Genomic DNA, 25,576 nt, shown 5'->3' on the forward strand with positions numbered 1-25,576 from the left:
GTTCTATGAATCCACTAAGAACTATAAAAAGTGAATTATGGTTTAGTGTGTTGTACATATCCAGCCATTTGTGGTTTATTTAATAAAGTGATTAAACAAACCATGGTTTCATGTAAAATATGAACCCGGTCTATAGAGAAATTCCAATACTGGTCATTTTCCACTGAGAAGAAAAATAGCATATTAACTTACCACTGAGTTCAGAGGAAAAGGAACTCCAATAAGGGAAGCCATCAGTGGTGCAATGTCAGCCTACAAGCAGAAAAAAGTCTCCCTTTGAATGTATACTTAAGTACAATTAAAAGCCAATGTCTCTTTTATGATATATTTGCATGAAACATTTTTATATACAGTACATGACATCATTTCAGATAATTAAAAAATTGTTTCTATGTTTAATCAATAGGAACTTATATTATGCATCATTCGTAAGAATCCAACCTGTGTCAACAGAGCATTGAAAAAAAATGGTCTGCAAACAAAATTGTCCCCATATTGGTAACAATGGATGAGCAAGCAATATTGCTTTAGAAACCAGGAAGGATATTACAGATATAATATTCCCACTATAATGCAGTTCTTGGGCTGAAAGCATGACCTGTGTTTATACTATCAGTGGGTAAACCCATTTTAAATTTTGGCTATAAATAATGAATAAAACAGCAATCAAAGAGAATGAACCTGTGAAATAGATTGAGATAGATTAAGAGAGAGAGAGAGAGAGAGAGACAGACAGACAGACAGACAGACAGACATAAAAAAACTGGAGGCAGACGGCACTGCTCTATTAATATAACTTATCATAATTATGTTTCTTTCTACAATCTTAAAATAAAGTAAGTTAAAAAACAGTGGGTTTGAAGCAACCAGATACCTGATTCACATCTTGGCGCCTCCACATCTCCAGCTTCCATTCTGTAAGTGATGAAAAGAGAATGATAATTTATGAGGGGAAAAGATAACTGTTTTGATATTTAGCAGTTATTCTTCTGATAACCTTTTTCTTCATATTAAAATATACTTGTGCTTCAGCAGCAGAATATAGTATTAAGAAATTGACTCAAGGGAACACAAAGCATTTTATCTGAATCTAAAGAACCACAAAGGAAAAGCTACACATCAGAATATCCAAGACCTTCTCTTGGATGGAGAAGCGATTGATAAATCACTGATTAAGGTTAGTTTTATGTATAGGTAATCTACTTCAAGTGAGATGGGCAGCCACATAAATTTATTAAATAAAATACAATAAACTGGAAAATGATTCCAGAAACAGTTAAGGCAGAAGCTGCAGCACATTCTAAAATCATGCATTTTTCTTTAACAAATCTGGCCATAGTTCTGTGGCTCATTGTCCAAATCCAGATTACTAGTTAATTTACCATTAAACAGCCAATAGTCTCTCTAGCAAAAAGTATTTTTCTTCCACCCAGAAATAGTAGATAAAATTCTATTTAGAACTGTATGCCTGCTATGTTCATTTTTAATTATTTTATTAGTTCCAAAAACACTACCAGCATTGCAAAGATGACCTCAATACTTGATTGGACATAAGATGACCAGTTCTGTTAATGAGTACAGCATCCATGAGTAATTTTTTACACTTGGTTCATGTTAGGTCCATTTTAGCATTTCATTTAATGTGCCCTTTTAGGTGGAGAATAAACCTATTTTTATCTTGGATTATTACACTATGCAGTTAATTATCCCTCACATTTCCAATCTAGGAAAATCAGCCTTGGAAACAAGAATGATTCATACTCACAGAGGGCATGATGTGAAACAATATGAGCAAAGTGAAGATTAAATGTGGGAAGCAGGATACCTGGGCAAGCAAGAAGAATGCTGAGGATTTCAGGTATCATGAAGAAAAATTAACGGTATCTGAAAATCTGGTAATTTACAATTAATTTAAATGCATTAATCTATTTAATTAGGTTTGATTAAAGATGACAAGGGACCAAATAAACTAGCCTTGTTTAAAACTACATCCAGCTCATAAAATCAGGCTCACAAATCAAAAGTTTCAAGTAAAATTTATTTTCTGCAAATGAGGATTTGCATTTTGAATATGAAAAACAGTGGCTCAAATGTTTTTAGCAGTGAGAGAATTCATATAAATGTAATGGTTTCTAGTAAACTTTTAGTCCCCATTTATTTAATGAGGATATTATCAATGTAACAGCAGAAGCAGCTAATAACACTAAAAACTGTCTTTTCATAATATATGTATAAAAATGGTAATTATAGGTATTACACAAATAATTACATTTACCTTTTAAAAGTGTATCTTCATATTGCTGTGAGATTACTGTCTGAGGATGTTTAATTCCTGCTCCCCAAGCAATTAGGGGTGTTAATGTTTCTGATGGATGACTTGCTCCATGAGTCCCTAAACACATATAGAAAACAAATCAATGTACTATTATTATTATTATTATTATTATTATTATTATTATTATTATTATTATTATTATTATTATTATTTTAAAAAAGCTGGCTTTGAATACCATTTCTCTGCTCTGTTCATCTAGAGGGCAGTCTGCAGCTTCAGTACCACTCAAATTATTTCTTCATGCAAGTCTCCCTTTTGCCTCACAGTTTATCCACAACTGCCTTGGGCTTCTGAAGGATTGCCCCAATCCAGATTTTCAATTATTCATAAAGTATTTCTATGTATCTACTACCAACCAACAACCTAAAACTAAGGTTTACTCAAATTCCTACAGATGCTTCTGGCACTTCATTTCTTTATCTAGTAAAAGTTTGGTCAACTCTTCTATAACAAACTGTTTGCTCATTAATCTCATCAGGTATAATTGTCACTCCAATTTTTTATCACTTTCAGTAACTCAAGATTTCACATTTTCTTAAAATGACACTGCCACTTTTCTCTTCCTTAGCTTGACCATCATTCTAAAATCCCTTTATATTTTGTTCCTGCATTTCTCGCCATTGACCATGATGGCTAAGGTAGCAGGGACCTGGCTACACATTTGTTGACCCATCCTATATGATCTTGATGTTTCTCTTTTCCTTTTAAACCACCTATTAAAATCTCTGCTTTGGTTCTTTTTTTCCTAGTCCCAGCTCAATTTACTTTCATTTATTATTTGTAGCTTAGTCACATCTAAATTGAAATTCAGCCTTCTTCAGTCTCAGTCAGAACATCTTAGGTGTTATTACTGAAATCTGTCTAAGTCAGTAATGGGCAATCTTTTTTTTTTTATCATCAAAGACTGTATTCCTAACAAAGTTTTTTATTGGGGCCTCATAAAATGCCCATGATTCAGGGAGGATGTGGCTATTTAAGAATAAAGTAACTTTTCCCTTTTGCAGATTTGCAGATAATGTGTATGCTTTGTCCATTGTAAACCCTAAGATACACCCTAAAGACTCCTTTAATAATTTTTATCGAAGTTTAACAATGGATGGAACAGTTGCGAAAGGATTGCTTCAGATATATCTCCAATATTATCCTGCTTCTAAAATAAGACTGATATGGCTGAGAATGTAGCCATGCTAGCCTATATTTGCACAGGTGGTCCTCCACTTATAGCCGTTCATTTAGTGACGGTTCGGAGTTACAACAGCAATGAAAAAAGGGACTTCTGACCATTTTTCACACTTACGATCTTTGCAGCATCTCCATGAACACATAATCAAAATTTGGACCCTTGGCAACTGGCATATATTAATGACAGTTGCACTGTTCCAGGGTCATGTAATCCCCTTTTGCAACTTGCTGACAAGCATGATCAATAGGGATGCCAGATTCACTTCACAACCATATTACTAACTTAACAACTGTGGTAATTTGTTTAACAACCATGGCAAGAAAGGTCATAAAATGGAGCAAAACTCACTTAACAACTGTCTTGCTTAGCAATGGAAGTTTTGGACTTCTTGTGGTCATAAATTGAGGACTAGCTACCGTGTTTCCCCCAAAATAAGACCCTGTCTTATATTTTTTTGAACCCTGAAATAAGCGCTTGGCCTTATTGCCATGCGCTCAAACGCCTGATTGGGCTTATTATCAGGGGATGCCTTATTTGGGGGGAAACAGGGTATATTCCTCTGCATCTGTAATATTTATTCTGTTTGACACAATGCTGTGAATATAAACATAAACATCCATTTCTAAAAAAAATTAATTCCAAAATATAATTAACCCTATGTAAAGAAAATACTGGTTTGTGTGATAAATAAAGAAAGCAAAACATGGAATACCACAACGGACAAACATTTTCTGAGCTGAACCTTTATAGTGTTCTGAAACAAAATCTCACCCCAGTCTGTCATTCCATGGTCAGAAGTTAAGATAAAGGCTGTGCTGCCATCATTTCCATAGAAGCCCTCAACTAATGAAACAATTTCTTGTACGCCTTCATCAACTTTCCTGATATTGTTCTTATATTCCCTACAGAAAAGGAAAATATTGTAATTATGAATCTAGAAGTACATTTGCACAAGATTTAAAAATAGCACCAACCACAGTAATAGAAGCATTAAAATATCCTCCACTTAGTTTATTTTGTACCATATTCCTTTCTTCGCACATCACATTACAAAACTGGATTTAAAGCACTCCAAGCATTTAATTTTCAAACATGTTAATTGTATAACAAATGATCAAAAGAGTCAAAATGCAATAGTTTATTTAGATGAAAGTGTTTGAAATATTCTTTTTATTACAAGCTGCCGTTTTTTCACTAGCACAATCAGAATGTAAGGGTGTTAACCTCTATTGTCATTCTCAAAATTATCCTTAGGAGAGACTTCTAATTCTCAAAAAAAAAAAAAAATTAAAGAAAATATCAAACTTACATGCCATAACTTGCTTGCTTTATTTATTATTAAATAAATTACATGGCCTTCTGATTCAAACACGTTGATTCCACTTCATGGGAATTGCCATGGCAGAATTTGGTGATTAAGAATGACTTCTGCGGGAAAACATTCTAGCTGTCTATATAGTCCGGTTTAAACATTTTTCTTTTCCTTCACTTGTTACTATTACATTATTATTTAATTTTAGTAGAAGACATTAACACTTATTATATATATATTTATATATTAGTTCAATTTATATGCCGCCCTCCTCTGAAGACTCAGGGCGGCTTACAATGCATTTATAGCAATAGCCTTCATTCTTTTGTATATACCTGCTTATTAGGGCTTTTGGCCCCCCATAAGCGGTGTTTCTACAAAGTCAGTTTATTGCCCCCATAATCTGGGTCCTCAATTTACCTACCTCGGAAGGATGGAAGGCTGAGTCAACCTTGAGCCTGGTGAGATTTGAACTCGCACTAATTGCAGGCAGCTGGCAGCCAAGTGCTACATAACAGCACTTAGTCCGCTGCACCACCAAGGCTCTTATATAGAATGCCCCAGTCCTTCCATCAACCAAATAAATAACATTTATTATTATTGGACAGGGAGCCATGCTCATCAAACTGATCTTGTCCTCAATAGCAATTTTTGTCCCATTCTCTTTCATGCTCTTTACAAGATGTTTGCAACCTCTCACTTGTCTAATACATCAAGTTTCTTAATTTGAGAATTATTAAGAATCTTAAAGCTTTCCCACAAACTTTGGAAAGATTATGGTACAAGGTGTCTAAAGTACAGCTTTTACATAAATGAGTTAATCCGTTTTTTCCAGAGTCATAAATGTATCTCTCACTTAGTATAATCATTGTAATGAAATTAACCTAGTTGAAATAAAACTGAAAATAAAATTAAATCACACAAAGAAATTGTTCAAATATAATTATGTACTTTTAATCCTATTAATTTCAGTGGAGGATTTAGGCACATTGTTAATTCTCTCACATACCATATGTACACTGCAAAAATGCCTTTATTTAATTAAACAGAATAGGGAAAAAGAAAGAACAATAAAAGAGGGGAAAAAGAAAGCCAAACATCAAAAAGGCATATAAAGACTTCTGATACATGTTTATACAAATTTTACACAGCACTTTCAATAAAGGGTCATCATAATTCATAACCATTTATATATACTGTAACCTATATCTATAAACAATTTGATCATAAGTTGGAAATACCATCAAGTCTTGAATCCATGAATAACTGGTTCTACAAATTAAAGTTATTTAAAATTGTATAGCTTTGGTTGTACTTATACTATATTTCAAAAATATAAATCATACATTTTTACCTTGAATGAGGCCGATGAGCATGACCATTTGTATCTAATCCTAATAAGTGCAGGAAGAAAATGATTCTTTGTTCATGAAGTTTAGAAAACAATGTTTCATTGTTTTTAGCCAAGTTGAAGAAATCCTAGATCAGAAAACCAAGTAAATTACTCTGAGACCAGAAACAGTTCTAACCAGAAAGTTACAACTTATTATTGTTATCAGCAATTATCACGCAAAAGAACATGGAAGGAAGACATTTAAATAAATTCCTCTCTAGAATATGGTCCTTATATTCATTTCTACAGAAAATATATTCAAACGGATAACTTAAGTCTAAATGATTTACAAACCCTTGAAACATCTTTTAGACAGATGGGAGTATCTAACATTTATTTCTCATCTTCACCATTTTTCCTCAGATTCTTTTCCCACTGACTTTAATAACAAAAAGAAATCCAAGTAAAAATACTGAAGGAGTACTTAGGAACCAGAAGGTAAGAATATTCATAATTCATAATTCAGACATCAGTTCTCTTTGCATTCTGCAAACTTAAATCTCTAATTCTTTCTTCAGATGGAAATATGGGCACGTTATACTACAAAGTTTGGAGCAAATGACAGGGAAAATCCAACATAAAATTATCCTAGATAGCTGAACACTACCTAAAAACCCACTTTATTTAAAATGTACCACACCGTACAACAGGGAATAAAGGAGACAAATTTGAGAATTCAACTATAATCTGCCAGTCATATAATAGGGATGCAAAAGAAAGATTTTTATTCACCTTAACCTGGTCAAAAACCCAAGTGTCCAATATAGTGGCATCTTCAGCTGCAAAGTCCTCTCTTTCAGCTTTATAGCAATTGGTGTAAACGTGATCACCAGTAGCACCTGCAACCAAACATTCCAGCTAAAGAAAAGGATAACTATATTTTTAACTCAGTTTCCCCAAGTCTTCTCAAAACATATTTTAGCTTCGTTTAGATGTACTTTAAAGTACCTAGAGTTATTTCACATCAACTCTTAGGAGCTGCTCATGCACTTAAATGGATAATTTCTCTAAAAATAACTTTTCCTTCCATTTGATATATAAACAACTAACAAAATGATGGGAAGCTAGCAACAGGAGTCTTGGACTTGAACGTTCAAAAGACTTCTGGTTATTGCAATTAAGTATAAATCTTTAATATTTTAGAAATGAAGACTCAATAATGCTAAAATAAGCTCACCTTTAGCAAACATAGGTAGAATATCTGGACTTCCCCAGCTCCAAGTATATTTACTTTCATTGAAAATAGAATCAAATTCCACTGGATTTTCTTTCCATCCTGTAAATCAAAAAGTATACTGCTGAAGTTATTGGGTTTTTTTTAAAGAGGGAAAAGTAAGACTTGGTGCCAGTTGTTAAAAGTTATAAAGGCATTATGTTCATTTGGGGAAAGTGAATCCACATCATCACATTTAATTAGCAAGTTACATATTTATTTTAAACATGGGAAAATTGTAATTTTTGTATAGAAAATGTGAAAATACTTCTACATTCCCTACATAAAAATAATACATTTTTAATTTATTTTTATGCCAATATTTACTAAAAATTGGCTGAAGAATCTATCTGGAAAACCTCAATGATATTGGAAATTTCAAAGAAAGGTCACAAATCTTATTCATATATAGTATTATGTATAGTTGCATCTTATTTTAATTATGGCTTATTAAACAATTCAAACAAATAAAACAATACTGGATTCTTTTGACTATCCATTGTTTGTTTCCCATTTGTTTTCTCAAATTTCTTCTTGTGTTTCCAGGGATAGGCATAGAAAATGAGCCAAGAATCTCAGAAACCAGAAGCAAATAATAGTTATTTTACTTTATTCTATATGTCTCCATTCACACATCATACTAAAGCGTAATTGTATGCAAGAAGCCAACAAGCCATTGTTTCAAACTCTGTTTACTTCTCTAAGCCAAAAATATGTTATCATATACTATAAAGTAACATGCTGTACAATTATCAATACATTATGTACCCTTGAGCCAAAGATGAGAAAATGAAAACTAATCCTCCTTTCTAAACATATATATACTGTGGGTGTGCGTGGGTGTGGGTGTGGTGTATGTGTGTGTGTGTGTGTGTTGCTAGTTTGGTTATCCTGGTTAGGCCCATATATAAGAGACTGTAGGCTTTCTTGTAATAGTAATATTTATTTCTTTTCTTCCTCAGGAACACAATTAGACAGGCACTAATCTGGGAGGAGCAAGAACTTATATACAGAGAAGGCGGGGCTAATGGTAAGTACTAACCAATGGTAAGTGACACAATGACATCACACAATGACATATAAACAAGCACACATATTTACAGATATCAGGTTAGGTATTTTCATCTGTAACAAATCCCCCTCTAAAATACCTAACTAATGGTGGGTTATTAAGATTATATATGCACATCAAGTTTGGAAGTCAAATACATATGTTGTTTGGTTGGCAATGGCTTAGTGAGGATATCAGCAATTTGTTCACTAGTATTGCAATGGATAGCTTTAATAAATCCTATACTTGACAGTTGTCTTACATGTTTATATTTTATATCGATATGTCGAGATCGTTGACCTATTGCTTCGGAAGCTGATATATCAATTGCTGCCTTATTGTCCTCATTGATAATAATTGGATAAACAGGTTCATCCCACACATTGGTTAACAAGTCATCGAACCAAGTTAGATTGTTGACCGCTTTGGATAAACAAACATATTCGGCTTCCGCTGTGGAAGTGGCAATTAAATTCTGTTTGCCTGTGTACCAGTGCACCGCACAGCCATTTATAAGAAAAACATATCCAGAAGTACTTTTTCTGGTTTTTGAATCAGTAGCCCAATCAGCATCAGCGTAGCAGGTCAAAGTTGGTTTTTCAGAAATGAATGGTTCTAAGAATAAGCACATATCAATGCTAGACTTTAGATATTTTAGAATCCTCTTAATTCCTTCCCAGTGGTATGAGTTAGGATTGCTTACATGTCTTGACAACAAATTTACAGCAAGGGTGATATCAGGCCTGGTCCAATTAGATATGTATAATAAGGACCCAATAATTGATCGATATAACGTGTTATCCTTGAATGGTTCGTACTCATTATACACATTCCTATAAAAATCAGTTGACATAGGAGTATCACAAATTTTTGAATTAATTAAATTACATTTTTGTATGAGTTCCATAATCTTGTCTTTCTGAGATAATTTGAACCCCTTATCTGTTTTGTCAATTTGGACTCCTAGATACTTATTTACCTTTCCTAATATTTTTAAGTTGAAATTTTTGCCTAGTTGTTCAGCGAAATTATCACATTTAATTTTGTCGTGTCCAAAATACAATATATCATCAACATAAATCAAAACATATTCAATAGAATCATTATTTTTTTTTGTGAAAAAACAAAAATCAGATGAAGTAGCTACAAAACCCATATTTTTAAGTATCTTTGATAAGCACTCATACCACCGCTTACCGGACTGTTTTAGTCCATAAAGGCTCTTGTTTAATAGCCAAATTTCTCCCTTTTTTGTATCCTTTCCTGGGGGTGCTTTCACATAAATTTCTTTATCTAGATCAGCGTGCAGATAGGCTGTCTGCACGTCAAATTGATATACTTCCAGATTTAAGATAGAAGCTAACACTAGTGCTGTTTTCACGCTTTCTGATCTAACGGTTGGGGAATAAGTGTCTTCATAGTCATCCGGAAATCTTTGGGCAAAGCCTTGAGCCACCAACCTGGCTTTGTATAGGAATTTACCATCCTCTAGCTCCTTGATTTTATAGATCCACCTAGTGCCAATAGGGGATTTCTCAGTGGGCAGGTCTGTTGGTGTATATACATTTAGTTCTCTCAAACTGTCCATCTCTTTTTTCATTGCTTCCTCCCACTTACTTTTTTCTTCTAGGGGTAGCTTAAGTATGTCATCATATGTGTTAGGAGTCAGGTGTTTAGCTTGGATAGACAGTACGTAATCATCTAATCTTTTAGGAATTATGCCCCTATTGGATCTAATGGGCCTATTCTGGGGATGTTCATCGCTATGCATATACTTAGCTTCTTTTTCGGTTAATTGATCTACTTTCAAAGTGGGGTGTCCTTTTTTCCATTCATCATTAACTATTACTGGGCATTTGATTCTGTTAGTAGATGTGGATTTGGGGTTCGTATCTGATGTGTGATGTTTTGCGTGCGTGTGTGTAATATTTTTTGATTCTGGGTAAATTTCATTGAGATGTAATTTTGACCAGTTCATGTGTTCATGAAACACGGCAGATCTGGATACAATGAAGTGATTATTTTTATCAATGAAGCGATATCCCTTGGTTCCTGATTCGTACCCCATAAATATCAGTCTTTTGGATACTTTCTCTCCTTTGCGTCTTAACTGTGAGGGCACATATACATCAGCAGATACACCAAATACGTGTAAATGCCCAATTTTTGGTTTCCTTCCATACATGAGTTCGTATGGGGTCTTATTGATTGTACTGGACCATAAGCGATTTATAGTGTAATTGGAATAATTAAGGGCTTCAGCCCAGAATGACTGGTTTAAACCAGCATCATCTAACACACATTTAACCATGGTTTGTAGCAAACCATTCTTCCTTTCAGAGACTCCATTTTGGAATGGGGAAAATGGACAAGATTTAAAGTGCAATATTCCTTGTGATTTTAGCCAAATTGAAAATTCGTTGGATAGGAATTCCGACCCCCTGTCAGTCATTATTTGTTTGATTTTGGTATTGTATTGTGTTTCTACCATTTTAAAGAACTCCTTAAATTTTTTGAAAACCTCACTTTTGTGGTTAAGGGTGTATACAAAACCAAATCTACTATAGTCATCGACTATGGTCAGGAAGTATCTTTTTTTGTATTTAATTGAAGGTTTTAATGGGCCTACTACATCCATATGAATTAGTTGAAAGGTTGATTGTGTGGTGCGGGTGGCTTTTTTGGGTTTTGGCTTGTTTTTAATTTTGGAAGAATTGCATACAGAGCATTCTAAGTAATTTTTACAGTTCTTTATTTTTAAATCTTCGGAACACTCTAACATTTTTCGTATGACTGGAAAGCTCGCGTGTCCTAGCTTTCTGTGGAGTAAGTGACTACAATTATCGTGAATAGGTTTTCCATTGTTTAAATTTTCAGACATATTAGTATCAGTGTTTGATGCATTCTTATCATTATTTTCATCATGGCTATCTGAATTTGGTTTTTTGTTTCTTAATTGATAGTTTGCATAGACTAGTTCGTTATCTTGTGGCAGTAGGTATGTTAGTCCATCATTTGTAAATAGTTTACCTATGTTTCTGTTGTTCTTAGTCATGAATACCTTTCCACCTCTGAAAGTGGTTTCTATTGCATTGTCTAAGCTTAACTTTAGGGTTGCCAATATGTTATTTGGAATTTCGGGCACAAATAGTACCCCCTCTATTTTTCCTATACCTTTTATATGCGTGTCTCCTATTCCTCTCACTAGGACTCTATTTTGGTTTGCTACTTTAATATAATATTTCTTTTCAGTGAAGTTACTTAATATTTCTCTATTATGAGTTGTATGGCATGTGGCTCCTGAATCTATGAGCCAGGTGTTGAGTGAATCAGATATCAAAGTGTTATTATTTCTTATTCCATATAGTGATCCTTTCTTATTTTCTCTAGGGTTATTTCTGTATGTTTGTCTTTCTCTAGAGTGTGGTGATTCTCTTCTCTTATACCTGTAATCTGGGGAGGTTCTGTCTAAAAAGTGTATTCTTCTATCCTTGTGTTTATATGAGTCACTGTATCCTATATTCTTGGGACAGTCTCTACTCTGATGTCTTTCAGATCCACATGTGAGACATTCATGTGGGTATCTGTCTCTGGCCCTGAAATCAGTCCTTCTTTGATTTCTACCTTCTCTTTGTTGTGTATATCGCTCTCTTCTAAGTCTATCTTCAGTAATAAGCTTATTGGTAAGGTTTTCTAAAGTAATTTGCTCTATACTTAGGTTATCTATTAGTGTAATGTAGTTATCCCAGCTGTGATCTAGTGAGTTAATTATAATGCTTTTCATGGTGTTGTCAGAAATGGTTTCTCCCCTTTGAATAAGGTCTGCTCTTACAGCGTTTAAATTCAAGATATGCTCACTCATGGATGTATCATGTTTTAGTTTGGCAGAATAGAATTCCCTAGAGATTTTTGTGGTAGTGGCTACATTTTTGCTATAGAACAGTCTGAATAATTTTTGATATACTTCAAATACAGTTAAATTATGCTCTATACTGGGGAGTATACTTGGGGAAATAGAAACAATTAACATATAGTATGCTTTGTGGTGGAGGCAGTCTATTTCATAGGTCCAAGGCTTATTTGGTGGGTTATCAATAAAAAATAAAACATTTTCTTTCATATATACAATCTGTAAACACTGATCCCATTCCATTAAGTTGCTTCCATCTAATTTCAATTTTATAAAGTCTGGAGGTATTGTCCCTGAGTGTAGTGAGGTGTTATTCATGTTTAGTAGCTGTCCATGATTTAAGACCTTAGCATACTCACAATAAGGCCTGGGTATGGTAGATGTATGTCTGTATTTACTTATCTCTATGTTGCGCTGACTTGTATTTATGTTTCCTTCTTCTTTCTTTGCAGGCTCGTTCTGGGCATGCTCAGTCCTCATTTTTCTCCAGCAGTCGATGAGGGAGGTTCCTGTGTCTGCAGCTCCTGGGGTGAAGTCCCAGACGGCCTTCTGTTGCTCTGCTTTGTTTCCGGAGGGCCTCTGGTGACTGAAGAATGCCTGGGGTGCTGCTCTGCTCATCGGGGAGTCTTCTCTGAGGTCGTCAGTAAGTGGAGCTTGAGGCGGGCCGCCATTGCCAATGGAGCCGGGTTGTTCAGGGAGCTGCTCTTCAGTAGGTAAGTATGATTGCCAGCTTGTCTTTCTTCGGGTGGCTAGGCCTTTCTTTAGACAGTCTATTTCTTTTTGGCCTTTGGTAGATGGTAGTTTAGAATTTTCTATTTCATTTTCTGGTTGTTTGTTTGGTATTGTTAGTTTAGTCCCGAGTGCTGCAGTTAGCACCTGTATAGCATTGTCTATTTCTACTTCAGTAGGTTGAGCTTTGTTTTGTTTAAATAATTGTTTTTTATTTGTTTTTGGACTCGGGTAATCATCTTCTTGGTAGGTTTTGTTTTTTATTTCGTAGTTTGAGGTTTGGAATTCTTTTAGTAATTGGTCAGGCATTTTAGAGGTATTAGGTGGGTAAGATGGCTGCCATGAAAAAGGCGGGAAGCTGTCGCCATCTTTGGTGTCATTTTTGAAGTCAGGGGTTGAATTTCTTACCTTGCAGTTTTCTTGTTTGTTATTTTCGTTATCTGCTGCTGTTCCGTGGTCGTTTATTATGCTGCGGATTTTCACAAGCAGATTTGATTCAGCTGTAGTTGTTTCTATTAATTCTAGTATTTTTCTTTTTACCTCATCTTCTTTGTTTGGTGTTAGCAGTTCATTTTCTTGTAATTGCGTTTGTTTCTTAATATTTTCAAGTGGTGTATATTTGTCAGGAGTTAGTTGAGCTGCCATTCTTTTCGTTATGTATCTGGTGGCAGGTCTTCTTTTGTCGTTATGTGAGTCTTGCATCTTTATGTTCGGTTGGGCCTACCAAACCATCCTCTTGCTACCAATTTGTTGCTAGTTTGGTTATCCTGGTTAGGCCCATATATAAGAGACTGTAGGCTTTCTTGTAATAGTAATATTTATTTCTTTTCTTCCTCAGGAACACAATTAGACAGGCACTAATCTGGGAGGAGCAAGAACTTATATACAGAGAAGGCGGGGCTAATGGTAAGTACTAACCAATGGTAAGTGACACAATGACATCACACAATGACATATAAACAAGCACACATATTTACAGATATCAGGTTAGGTATTTTCATCTGTAACAGTGTGTGTGTATGTATGTATGTATGTATGTATGTATGTATGTATGTATGTATACGGAGAGAGGGAGAATGAGAATGAAAATGATTGCAGTTCTGTTCAGATTTATCTGAGAACAGACCCCACTAAAACTAATGATTTATTTCTCAGTAATCATACACAGAATTGTGCTGCAAATATCATTTAGATACAGTAATAAAAGTGGAAGACTAGTTCAAACTCATAATACCTAATTGCATTTAAGTTGTGTTCTCATAATGGAAAGCTGACATACTGCCATAATTCTATAAAGTAGTCGTTCCCATTTACAAAAAAATAAATAGGTGGGTTTCAAAGACATAGACTGAGTTCTTTAATATGCTAAAGTAAAACGAAATGAACCACATTATGGCTTATGATGAAGGGTGAGCTTACCCAGGTATGATTACAGTCATTCAATAAAGCATAACTAACCAAACTACAACTTAACACAGCCATCTCATTTCCATTTATATGAGAGGACTTTCAGAATAATAAAGTAGGATGGGATGCAGAGAAAATTGCCCCAAATTGGCAATCTAATTTACACACAGCAGTTCCCATGTTCATTACATTGTGAAAGGACCTGCAAAAAAGTAAGTCTTTCTTTTTTGCTGAAATAAATTGGATGTTCCATACCTCTAGCAACAGCACTGACATCTTCATAAAATCCAGCTATTAGAGCAACATGCCCAGGTCTAGATTCTGTTGGAACACGAGTATGAGATACTCCCCAACTGCCTTGTGAAGCTATGATATTCCTGGAAAGAAAGATAGATTCTAAATTAAAAAGCTGATGGCGTAGCTCACCTACATTTCAAGTACTGAATCTACTTTAGGCTGCCATGAAAAAAAGGGAACAATATCATGTACTCAGCTTGTAAAAACAAGAATGCCCATATCTAAATGTTAGACAACTAAGCTAGTAATTCAGTTCAAGCATAATATCAAACTTAAAGCACTTTTGCATGACAGGCACAGCTTAATCTATAGTACAGTCTTTCTGAAACTTGGCAACTTTAAAATGTATAGACTTCATCTCCCAAAATTCCTCAGCCAGCCATGCTGGCTAGAGAATTCTGGGAGTTGAAATCCACACATCTTAAAGTTGCCAAGTTTCAGAAAGACTGTTCTAATAGCAGCAATGAATAAAAAATGAAAAGCAAATGAAAAGCAAAAATCTTTTGATAGTAATCCTACTATACTTCTTTACTTCATTAGCTTGTTAGCAGCCACTGGTAGGGATTTTCGTATTGTGTTGTTGTTTTAATTCCATTTATGATCCCCAACCCTGATTATATCTTCATTACTATGAACCCATGAAAAATAAATGGTTTAAAAAGTGGAAAGAACTTATGTGGCTGAAATAGTTCTATTTTGCAGTCACTCTAGCCTCCAGTTTTTTTGTTCAGAGACCAAAAAGGGAAGCAAGTTCAAAGTAATTCTCATTTTCAGATGAGGTTGGTACACAGAACTCAACAAACCTTGAGTACAAACAGTGGTTACCCAACATCCAGGTCCAAATCATGCACTAAGTTTTTATGTAAGATTAGTGTCCTCCAGATGTATTGAAGGTCAACTGCTGTCAATTTCAGCCAGCTGCATTGATTCATTGAATCTGTAGCCCCAAATATCTAGAACACATCAGGTTGTCTATCCCTGCTTTAAACTGTGCTCAAGAAAGTCAGACATAGAAAACCTGATGTGTTCTAGATATTTGAGACTAGAGATTCGATGAATCAATGCAGCTGGCTGAAGTTGACAGCAGTTGAACTCCAATACATCTGGAGGACACTAATTCGCCTTAACAAAGTTGTAAGAACAAGCCTCTGAACCAGATGCTCTGGCACTTCCATTTTTAAATTAAATACAGCATGCCATTACATTTAAGACAAATAATCTCTAATTAGAGGCAATCCTCCATTTACAACAGTTCATTTAGTGACCTTTCAAAGTTACAAGTGACTTATATCCATTTTTCACACTTACAACCTTTGTAGGATCCCCATGATCACGTGATCAAAATTCAGATGCTTGGCAACTGACTCATACTTATGACCATTGCTGTGTCCCAAGGTCATGTGATCACCTTTTGCAAGCTTCTAACAAGCAAAGGCAGTGGGGAAGCCAGATTCAATCAACAAACAGGTTACTAATTTATCAACTGCTGTGATACACTTAACAACTATGGCAAGAAAGGTCATAAAACAGGCCAAAACTCACTTAACAACAAAAATTTTGGCCTAACTTAAGGATTACCTATACTGGATAGGTACAAAGATCACATTAAGACAAGAATAAAGGCATCACCTTATAGCTTAGCATTATATATGACCTAACCCTGGAAAAAGGCAGTTTCAAAAGAAGTGGGGGGGGTTTTAACCTCAATTGCAAAGCATGGTTTAAATTAAGCAAGGTAATCCATTGCTGAATTTTCCAAAACAAACTGAGTAACATACACATTCATGACATACTGGAGAGGGAAACAGGAAAATATGCAAACCCAAGGCTGGACTGGGAAGACAGTAATTATGTAATTGCTCATAATTAGAACATTGACAAAATGTCAAAGTTAAGTACTTGGGATTTTCCCCCTTAAAGATAAGAATCAAATTATCTAATTTCAACACCTAGACTTGAATAACAATTTCTTTCCCTCAGCAACCAGTACTTATAACAAATATTGGAAGGAAAACAAAGTTACCTAAGGAAAGGCGCATTAGAATTGCCACTGTCGTCCAATGCATATAGTGAATCTGCACGTAGACCATCCGCAACGAACAGTACTAAGCGTTGTGCAGGTGGCGGCAGCAGAATTTGATGAGGAGTCATTCCATGGACCAGAGGAGAGGTAAAATAAATGTCAAAGATAGAGATCAGGAACACACAATGTACCAGAATACCAGCAACTATAAAAAATTGCATATTCATGGCGATACGTTGTCAGCGAGGATGCGAACAAGGAATCCAACACTAAAAAAACAATCAAAAGTAATTATAGGTCAATGAAGCAGGAAATCATTGCATCCTAAGATGACAAATGTTGTTGATCCACAAACAGCTAACAATATTCGAGCATTAGAGGAGGGCGAGGCTGCTTCTTCATGAAAAAAAGTTGTGCAAGTACAAGTACAGGTAGTTCTTGACTCACAACAATTTATTTTGGTTGACTGTTTGAAGTTACACTGGCACTGGAAAAGAAGACTCATGACTGTTTTTCACACTTACAACCATTGCAAGTATCCCCATGGTCACATGATCAAAATTCAGACACTTGGCAACTGATTCATACTTACAATGGCTGCAGGATCATGGGATTATTTTTTGCACCTTCTGACAAGCAAAATTCACTTAACAGCTGTGTTACTAACTTAACTACAATGATTCCCTTAACAGGAGCAAGAAAGGTCATAAAATGGGGCAAAATTCACTTAACAACTATCTCATTCAGCAACAGAAATTTGGGGCTCAATTGTGGCTGTAAGTTGAGGACAACTTGTATGCAATGACAGTCAGAAAGCATACAAAGTTTGCAAAATCTCTCCTTCAACCATTCAAAAAGAGGTTTTTATGTGTTCTCCTGTATTGTCAAGAACTTCCTTCAAAAGTTTTAAGTAGTCCTAATGCCAAAATACATGCACTGCAGAGTTACCTGAATTATTAAGCCAGTATTTCTTAAATTTATTTCTCTCAGGATCTCTTCCCATGTTTAAAAATTATGGAGGACTCCCCAAAAAAGTTTTTGTTCATATGAATTACAGTTATCAATATTTAAAATGTATTAAAAATTAAAATTGACAGATTGGCTACCACAATTATTTCTCACATTTGATAGGTCTTTAAAGTCGCCTTGTGGCCAGCAAACATATTTAATAAATAAAATAAATAAAAATACTGTGTTATGTTTCAACACAGGCTGGCAACCAGTTTTGATTTTTCAGACCACTGAGAGATCCACACTGTACGAAACATTGAATTAAGCATTGGAGCAGGTAATTAATTTAAAATCTTGAGCTTAATTACCTTATTTAGTTATTAAATTATTGAACAGTAATAACACAAGCAATTACTTTCTAAAATAAAACATAAATATTATAAAACTAATGAAACACAAATATAGTAATCAGAAGAAAAAAATGCTTCTTTCCTGAAAAGTAAAATATAGGAGCTAACAAAATTCCTGAGGAAACAGATTTGGCAATAACTAAGCAGAAAGTACTTTTCGTAAACAACCAATTGATGGACTACTAAAAGCACACATTTCTTTATGAGGGTTTCTCTTAACCACCTTAGTGCCTGGCCATGAGCAATCCATCAGTCAAGCCCTAACTTATCTAAGGCTATAAAAGTAACAGATGGTATGTATAATGAAACAAGCCATATCAGAAACATTTATTTTTGCTGTGCTGTTGTTTGATGCAATTTTGCAACACTGCAGATCTGTATTTATTTATTTTCCCCATCCCCCATCCTTTCTTGTTCTTTTGCAGCAGTTGGTATCCAACAAAAAGCAGGCTGATTAATTGCTTAATTGCTTTTCACACCATTAGGAAATGATGTGAAAGGAAATGGACAAAAATGCATTTAAAACCCGAGCCTAAATTAGGCATAACATTCATAGAACTGGCAATCAATATAAGTTTTTCAGTATAGACATGCAATAACATGATAAGGGATGTGGTGGCTCAGTGGCTAAGACACTGAGGTTGTCGATCAAAAGGTCGGTAATTCAGCAGTTTGAAACCCTAGTGCCACGTAACAGGGTGAGCTTCCGTTACTTGTCCCAGCTTCGCCAACCTATCAGTTCAAAAGCACGTAAAAATGCAAGTAGAAAAATGGGGACCACATTTGGTGGGAAGGTAACAGCGTTCCGTGCACCTTTGGTGTTTAGTCATGCCGATCACATGACCACGGAGACGTCTTCAGACAGTGCTGGCTCTTCGGCTTTGAAACGGAGATGAGCACCGCCCCCTTGAGTCAGGAATGACTAGCACCTTTAACATGATTCTGATATTAGGTACTCCATCAATTACATTTTCCACCAACTAAAACTCCCAAAATTCTGTCTTCAAGGTATCAAAATAATAAGCATCTATAAAAAATATACCCACTGAGTCATTCATCCCTGAACTATGAAGGCCAGAGTTCAATTAGCTATCTCTCCAAAAGGCCATTTGGAACTTTTGCACTTAGGACTCTGGGCTTCATCACATGATCTTCCTCTTTACAAAAGCTGACAAGCCACTTTGAATCAGAGCTAAATTCTACCCCAGTTCCCGCAAACCAATTCAAGACACAAGTTGCAGTTTTGGGAGCTCTAAACCAAGCACCAGAGAATGCAACCGAATTAAAAACAAGAAACAGATCAGGCAGTTCTTCTCAGGCAACTCCATCATTGACAAACAGCTTGACAAACAGCTGTCTATTTCTCCCCGTAAAGGTACAGGCTAATAAACTGGTGGGAACAATTTTGGTTGCAGCCCTCTACTGAACCAGGTCCCTTTAGGTCAGGGGTGTACAATCTTGGCAACTTTAAGACTTGTGACTTCAACTCCCAGAATTCCTCAGACATCATGGCTACCTGGGGAATTCTGGGAGTTGAGATTCATAGGTCTTAAAGTTGATGTGGTTGGAAATCCCTGTTTTTAAGCTGAATAAAAATGCAGGCATAATGAAGCAAAATGCAGATCTTATTTTCCCCAAAACTACTCCATTTAATGCCCAATATCTTTTGAAAAGTTTGTCTCACAAAGCTGGGAGGTTGACACTGCTTAGGTTTTTTTTTTTAAAGGCCAAAAGCCAAAATATTAATCTTTATAAAACATGTCACCATTCACTATCCATTTCTATTTATGTTTTCAACAAGAAAGAAACATCTATAAAGCATTTGTCAGATGAACAGGGTAAACCAATGAAAGGAGATATTTAAAGCAGGGTGGATAAAAATCAATGATTTTTTTAAAAAAATCAAAAAAATCAGATTTTTTTTGATTTAAATCGGATTTTTTTGATTTTTATCGAATTTATTTTAATAAAAAACTTTTGGGGTAAAAATCTATCGTAAGATAGTTTTCTATTTAAGATACATAAATAATTTAGTTTATTCAGCATGAAATGGAGCTTAGTTATGTAGCATGAGGCTGTATATTCTGCAACACTGGGACTATCGGTGAGTCAACAGTGGGTCAAAGGAGTAGCAGAGATGACAGTTGCTCTTTAAAAATTATGATTTAAATCGAGTTGATTTAAATCAAGCCTTTTTACTAGTGATTTAAATCATGATTTAAATTGTGATTTAAATCAACTCGATTTAAATCAAATCCACCCTGATTTAAAGCATCCAAACAAGTCACAAAAAATATTTTAATCACGTTTTTCAAAAAGCCTATGCTCCAATAAACATTACAAGCCTGCTATATATAATTTAAAAGAATTTTAAATAATTTTCTGTTCCTCAATGGTCAGTTTAATGTCTGCTAGGAATCTAAATTTCTGGGACCTTTACTTTGAGTTTCCCAACTTTCCCTGTCCATGACCTGTGTTGGGCTTCCCAGGGCTTCCCCGGGCTTCCCCATCTACCTGAGGCACCCTTCACTTTTTACCACGCTGCATATCTCTGCTCAGATTTTGGCTCTCTTTTGTCTTTGAAGGTTGGCTGAAAGAGTGCCTGAAAAAGGAGTTCAGCTTCCCTCTAGGCATGGGAGAGAACTTTGACAAGGTGCAGAAATGGAATTAAAATCTTCAGGACCTGAGCTCTCTTTCCCCAGAGACAAGAGGGAATATTCTTGGCAGGCAGATGCAGCTTGCAACCTTCCTGCCAGCTTCCCCCTGACTTTTTGGGGAAGTGGATAAGAGAAAATTGCAAACAATGATTACATGATCACGGGGTTCTTGGCAACTGGTCATAAGCATGAACAGGTTCTTAAGCACCCAGATTGTGGTCATATCATCACAAAGTGGTGGTACAATATTTTCCTATGGCTGTAAGTACTTTACAGACCATAAAATACTCTTTCCTAGGCTGTGATAACCCTGGAATGTTGTTAAACGAACATAAGTCTGTTCAGATTGTTCTGATATGGTAACTGTGCATTATCGATGGGATGACCACATCAGGAAAGAAATGACAACATTTTGTACCATCACTGTAATAATTTTAGTTTATGTCTGCATATTTCAATAAACTTCAAACTGGGGCCAGAGATGCTAAGGGACAAAATGTTTAAATTTCACATCTAAAAGCCAAATCTTGCCCCAAAGTATTCCAGTCCTGTAAGACAGTTCTTTTCTGATAGAAGTTCCATGCCAAACTATGCTAGGTTCATACAGCGTGCATAATCTGAACCATGTTAAAAACAACAGTGGTTGAGCTCATACAACTTCCTTAAACTCAAACCAAACTCATTTTTGAAGAATCTGCTTTAATTTTTTTATTAACATGCTGAGATCTACCAATGGAATTCTCATGAAAAAAGGCTGCATTCACACAAATTTCAGCCCTCTTTTAGTTAACCAAAGTTTGTTGAATAAACCACAATGAGGTTGATTTATAAAAACAATCAATATAAACCACAGTGGCAACAGTCTCATCATATCTTAATCCTAGGCCAAAAACAAATAATCCTACTTTGGCTTCGCTTTTGCAATCCATTCATAGTAAGAATTTGCTTGGTTACAGTAGCTAGCTAGTCTTGGACTTTTTTTTTTAAGGTGGGCAGAATGCTATCCAGAGGGTCCTTGGATAGGAGACCACCAGGAAATCCCCACTGTATAATAGCCTTGGAAATCAAGAAAACATTTTATTTATTCATCCCACCTTTATTATTTTTACAAATACTTCAAGCAGCAAGCACAACCAACACACCTTCTTCCTCCTATTTTTGCCACAATATAACTCTCTGAGGTGGGTTGGGTTGAGAGAAAGGGAGTGACTGGCCCAAAGTTACCCAGCTGGCTTTCATGGCTAAGGTGGGACTTACATGGCAGGAGGCAATGCACACTACTTCCATATTATTGTCAAGAAAAATGATACTGAAAGTCAAGCTTCGTTGGAGACTTGAGTCCATACACACACATTTCGATTACTTCAAATGTTCTTAATTCCAGCAATCTAATCTATTGACAATATATTAGTGTCTACAATAATGCATAGCTTATCATGCTGCCGGCATGCTTAAACACAAGGGTACCAACCACAATGATGGCACCAAAAGTCAAGCCTCACTGGAGACCTGAGTCCATGCACACACACTTATGCAAACAATTACTTCAAGAGTTCTTAATTCCAGCAATCGAATGTAATGGCAATATATTAGTGTCTGCAATAATGCACAGCTTATCATATTGTTGTTGGCATGCTTAAACCACAATGATAGCACCTAAACTCAAGCTTCGCTGGAGACCTGAGTCCATACACACACACTTATGCAAACGATTACTTCAAGAGTTCTTAATTCCAGCAATCGAATGTAATGGCAATATATTAGTGTCTGCAATAATGCACAGTTTATCATGTTGTTGTTGGCATGCTTAAACCACAATGATGGCACCTAAACTCAAGCTTCGCTGGAGACCTGAGTCCATGCACACACACTTATGCAAACGATTACTTTTAATTCCAGCAATCTAATGTATTGACAATGGTATATTAGTGTCTACAATGATGCATAGCTTATCATGTTGTTGTTGTTGGCATGCTTAAACACAAGAGTACCAACCACAAGCTATTGACACATCTCCTGGGCATAACCAGTCCCCACTTTCTACCCAAATCAAAACCTACCGAACACTCCCTGCAGGCAAGAGACGCGTCAGGAAACAGAACATTCAGCATCATTTCAGGAAGCGACTTCTTATTTCTGGTGCTTACCTGGCTCATTCCACCGGCTACTGCGAGGACGATCGTTTCCTTGGAGACATATGCGGACCAGCAAAAAAAAAAAAAAAAAAAATCCGCCACCACACTTGGCAGGTGGTAAAAAGCAATGGAAGAAAGCGCAGAAAGCAAAACGTTCACGAACTCCTTACAAGTTATCACCACTCCGTAAAAAGCCACGCTCTGCCTTCAACAACGTCACAACTCCCATATCGCGAAAGCGGCCAAAGAGTATCGCGAGATCTCTAGGAATCAGGATGAACTCGGGAGATTTCGTGCTGAATGGCTTTCTCATTCACCGCTCTTCTCCCAACACTAAGGGGAGATCTTAACCTACAATTTCCAAAACACTCTGCCAGCATCAGATCGGAATTCTGAGAATTGAAAACTTAAGATAGCGGGAAATAATTGCAATGTTTCTCAGGGTTGGCAACGTTAAGCTGCGTGGACTTCAACTCCCAGAATTCAGTTAGCTGGGGAATTCTGGGAGTTGAAGTCCACACATCTGAACGTTTAAAATAAGTATACTTTAAAGATAGGAAATCTTAGAATATGTTTGGACCACAATTGCATGAGTCCTGGTAAAATGCTTAATAGAACAGGTTTCAGGTTTTATCCCCAAACCTGTAAGAGCAGCATCCTTTTATGGGATATAATTTGCCTGTTACAGGATAAAGAAGCCATATAGGCTTGCATTCTGGACAGTTTGAAGGGGAGAGGGAGGAAATTACAAGGGCCAAAGAGGATATAACTAGAATAATACCCTTTGGCTTCTCATTAGAAAATCATTACAAAAACTATAGAAATTTTATGACATGATAGAGAACAGCACACTATTTTTATTGTAATACACTCAACTCTAAATTCTCTTTTAGAATTGGAGCTGTTTAATTTCTCACGGTTCTGATTTTTGCATCTCTAGAGCTAAATTTAGATCTTTGGGGGGTGGGTTCTTGCATTCTAGTGACTGGCCCAGATCATCTTCGTGGCTTCCTGTCTAAAGTGGGACTAGAACTCAGTCTCCCAATTTCTAGCCCAATGCTACCAAACTAGCCCTCAGAACTTCCATAAACCTTTTCTGTTTCACCTTATAGGTCCATAGCCTTTGATCTTGAATTCAGGTAAATAATTGTTAAAGAAAATGTTACAGTATATTGTCTCAGTTACAGTCTCAACCCATGGTAAAAAATAAATTAGGACTTCTATTTCTGCAGGACAATGTTTGAAACTTTTTTTTAACAAAAGGAAAACATTGATTATGTGTCATCAAGTCATTTTCCATTCCTAGCCACCTGAGAGAGCATCATGGAGAAAAACTATCCCTAACTTAATCTTTCAGGTTTCAAAGGGAAATATGCAGCTGACTTATAAAGAATAGGAATTTCTGCAATATTTTCATCTCCATTCATTACTGGTGGGAGATTACACTCTTTCCGAATCTGCTGCCATAACAAACTTCTGCTTTGGAGCACTTGTCCATTTGGCAGCACAAACCCTTGGGGAGGTGAGAATGGCATTGTAATAACCGAGGGAGCTACTCTTCAAACAATAGAAAGCAGAGTTGGAAGACTTGGAGGTCTTCTAGTTCAACCCCCTGCTCAAGCAGGAGACTTCATAGCATTTTCGACAAATGGTTGTCCAGTCCCTTCTTAAAAGCCTCCAGTGTTGGAGCACCCACAGTTTCTGAAGGCAAGTTGTTCCACTGTTTCATTGTTCTCACTATCAGGAAGTTTCTCCTTAGTTCTGAGTTGTTTCTCTCCTTGATTTATTTATTGGACCCTGGACCCGGCAATGTTGGTAAATTATCGTCCGGTCTCCAATCTTCGCTTTGTTGCGAAGGTTGTTGAGAGTGTGGTCGCGCAACAGCTCCCCCAGCACCTGGATGAAACGACGTATCTGGATCCGTTCCAGTCGGGCTTCAGGCCCGGGTACAGCACGGAAACGGCATTGGTCACGTTGGTTGATGATCTCTGGAGGGCTCGGGACAGGGGGTGCTCCTCTGTCCTGGTCCTGTTAGATCTCTCAGCGGCTTTTGATACCATCGACCATGGTATCATGCTGCACCGGTTGGAAGAGTTGGGGGTGGGAGGCACTGTGTTGCGGTGGTTCTCCTCCTTTCTCTCTGACCGGTCGCAGTCTGTGTTGACAGGGGGACAGAGGTCGACCCCGAGGCCCCTCATATGTGGGGTGCCGCAAGGGTCGGTCCTCTCGCCTCTCCTGTTCAACATTTATGTGAAGCCGCTGGGCGAGATCATCCGTGGTTTCGGGGTGGAGTACCATCAGTACGCTGATGACACCCAGCTGTACATCTCCACCCCGGATCACCCCAACGATGCCCTTGAAGTGATGTCCCGGTGCCTGGAGGCCGTACGGATCTGGATGGGGAGGAACAGGCTCAGGCTCAACCCATCCAAGACTGAGTGGCTGTGGTTTCCGACGTCCCGATATAGTCAGTTGACGCCATCACTGACTATTGGGGGCGAATCATTGGCCCCCACGGAGAGGGCTCGCAACTTGGGCGTCCTCCTGGACTCACGGCTGTCTTTAGAAGA

The 25,576-nt window shown here is 36.5% G+C and overlaps 1 protein-coding gene across 5 annotated transcripts in view; it reads right to left on the bottom strand.

The window, feature by feature from the left end:
* Nucleotides 1-23,246, bottom strand: part of PIGN (phosphatidylinositol glycan anchor biosynthesis class N) — a 75,019-nt gene extending 51,773 nt beyond the window's left edge. The window contains exons 1-10 of one of the 5 annotated variants that reach the window (XM_034432960.3): nt 23,019-23,246; nt 16,854-17,122; nt 14,789-14,910; nt 7,401-7,499; nt 6,956-7,062; nt 6,185-6,309; nt 4,290-4,420; nt 2,276-2,392; nt 875-915; nt 193-252 (exon numbers count right to left, since the gene is read on the bottom strand). In XM_034432960.3, the coding sequence (XP_034288851.3) occupies nt 193-252; nt 875-915; nt 2,276-2,392; nt 4,290-4,420; nt 6,185-6,309; nt 6,956-7,062; nt 7,401-7,499; nt 14,789-14,910; nt 16,854-17,080 (1,029 nt within the window). In that variant the 5' untranslated portion in view covers nt 17,081-17,122; nt 23,019-23,246. Of the gene's footprint in view, nt 1-192; nt 253-874; nt 916-2,275; nt 2,393-4,289; nt 4,421-4,827; nt 4,947-6,184; nt 6,310-6,955; nt 7,082-7,400; nt 7,500-14,788; nt 14,911-16,853; nt 17,123-23,018 lie in introns of those variants that run through there. The other 4 variants (XM_087890255.1, XM_034432961.3, XM_087890257.1 and 1 more) reach the window with 4 other exon arrangements.
* Nucleotides 23,247-25,576: the final 2,330 nt, after the last annotated feature.

The sequence above is a fragment of the Pantherophis guttatus genome, chromosome 3 (genome assembly GCF_059756535.1).
Source record: "Pantherophis guttatus breed Tessera chromosome 3, ASM5975653v1, whole genome shotgun sequence".
NCBI classification, from domain to species: Eukaryota; Metazoa; Chordata; class Lepidosauria; order Squamata; family Colubridae; genus Pantherophis; species Pantherophis guttatus.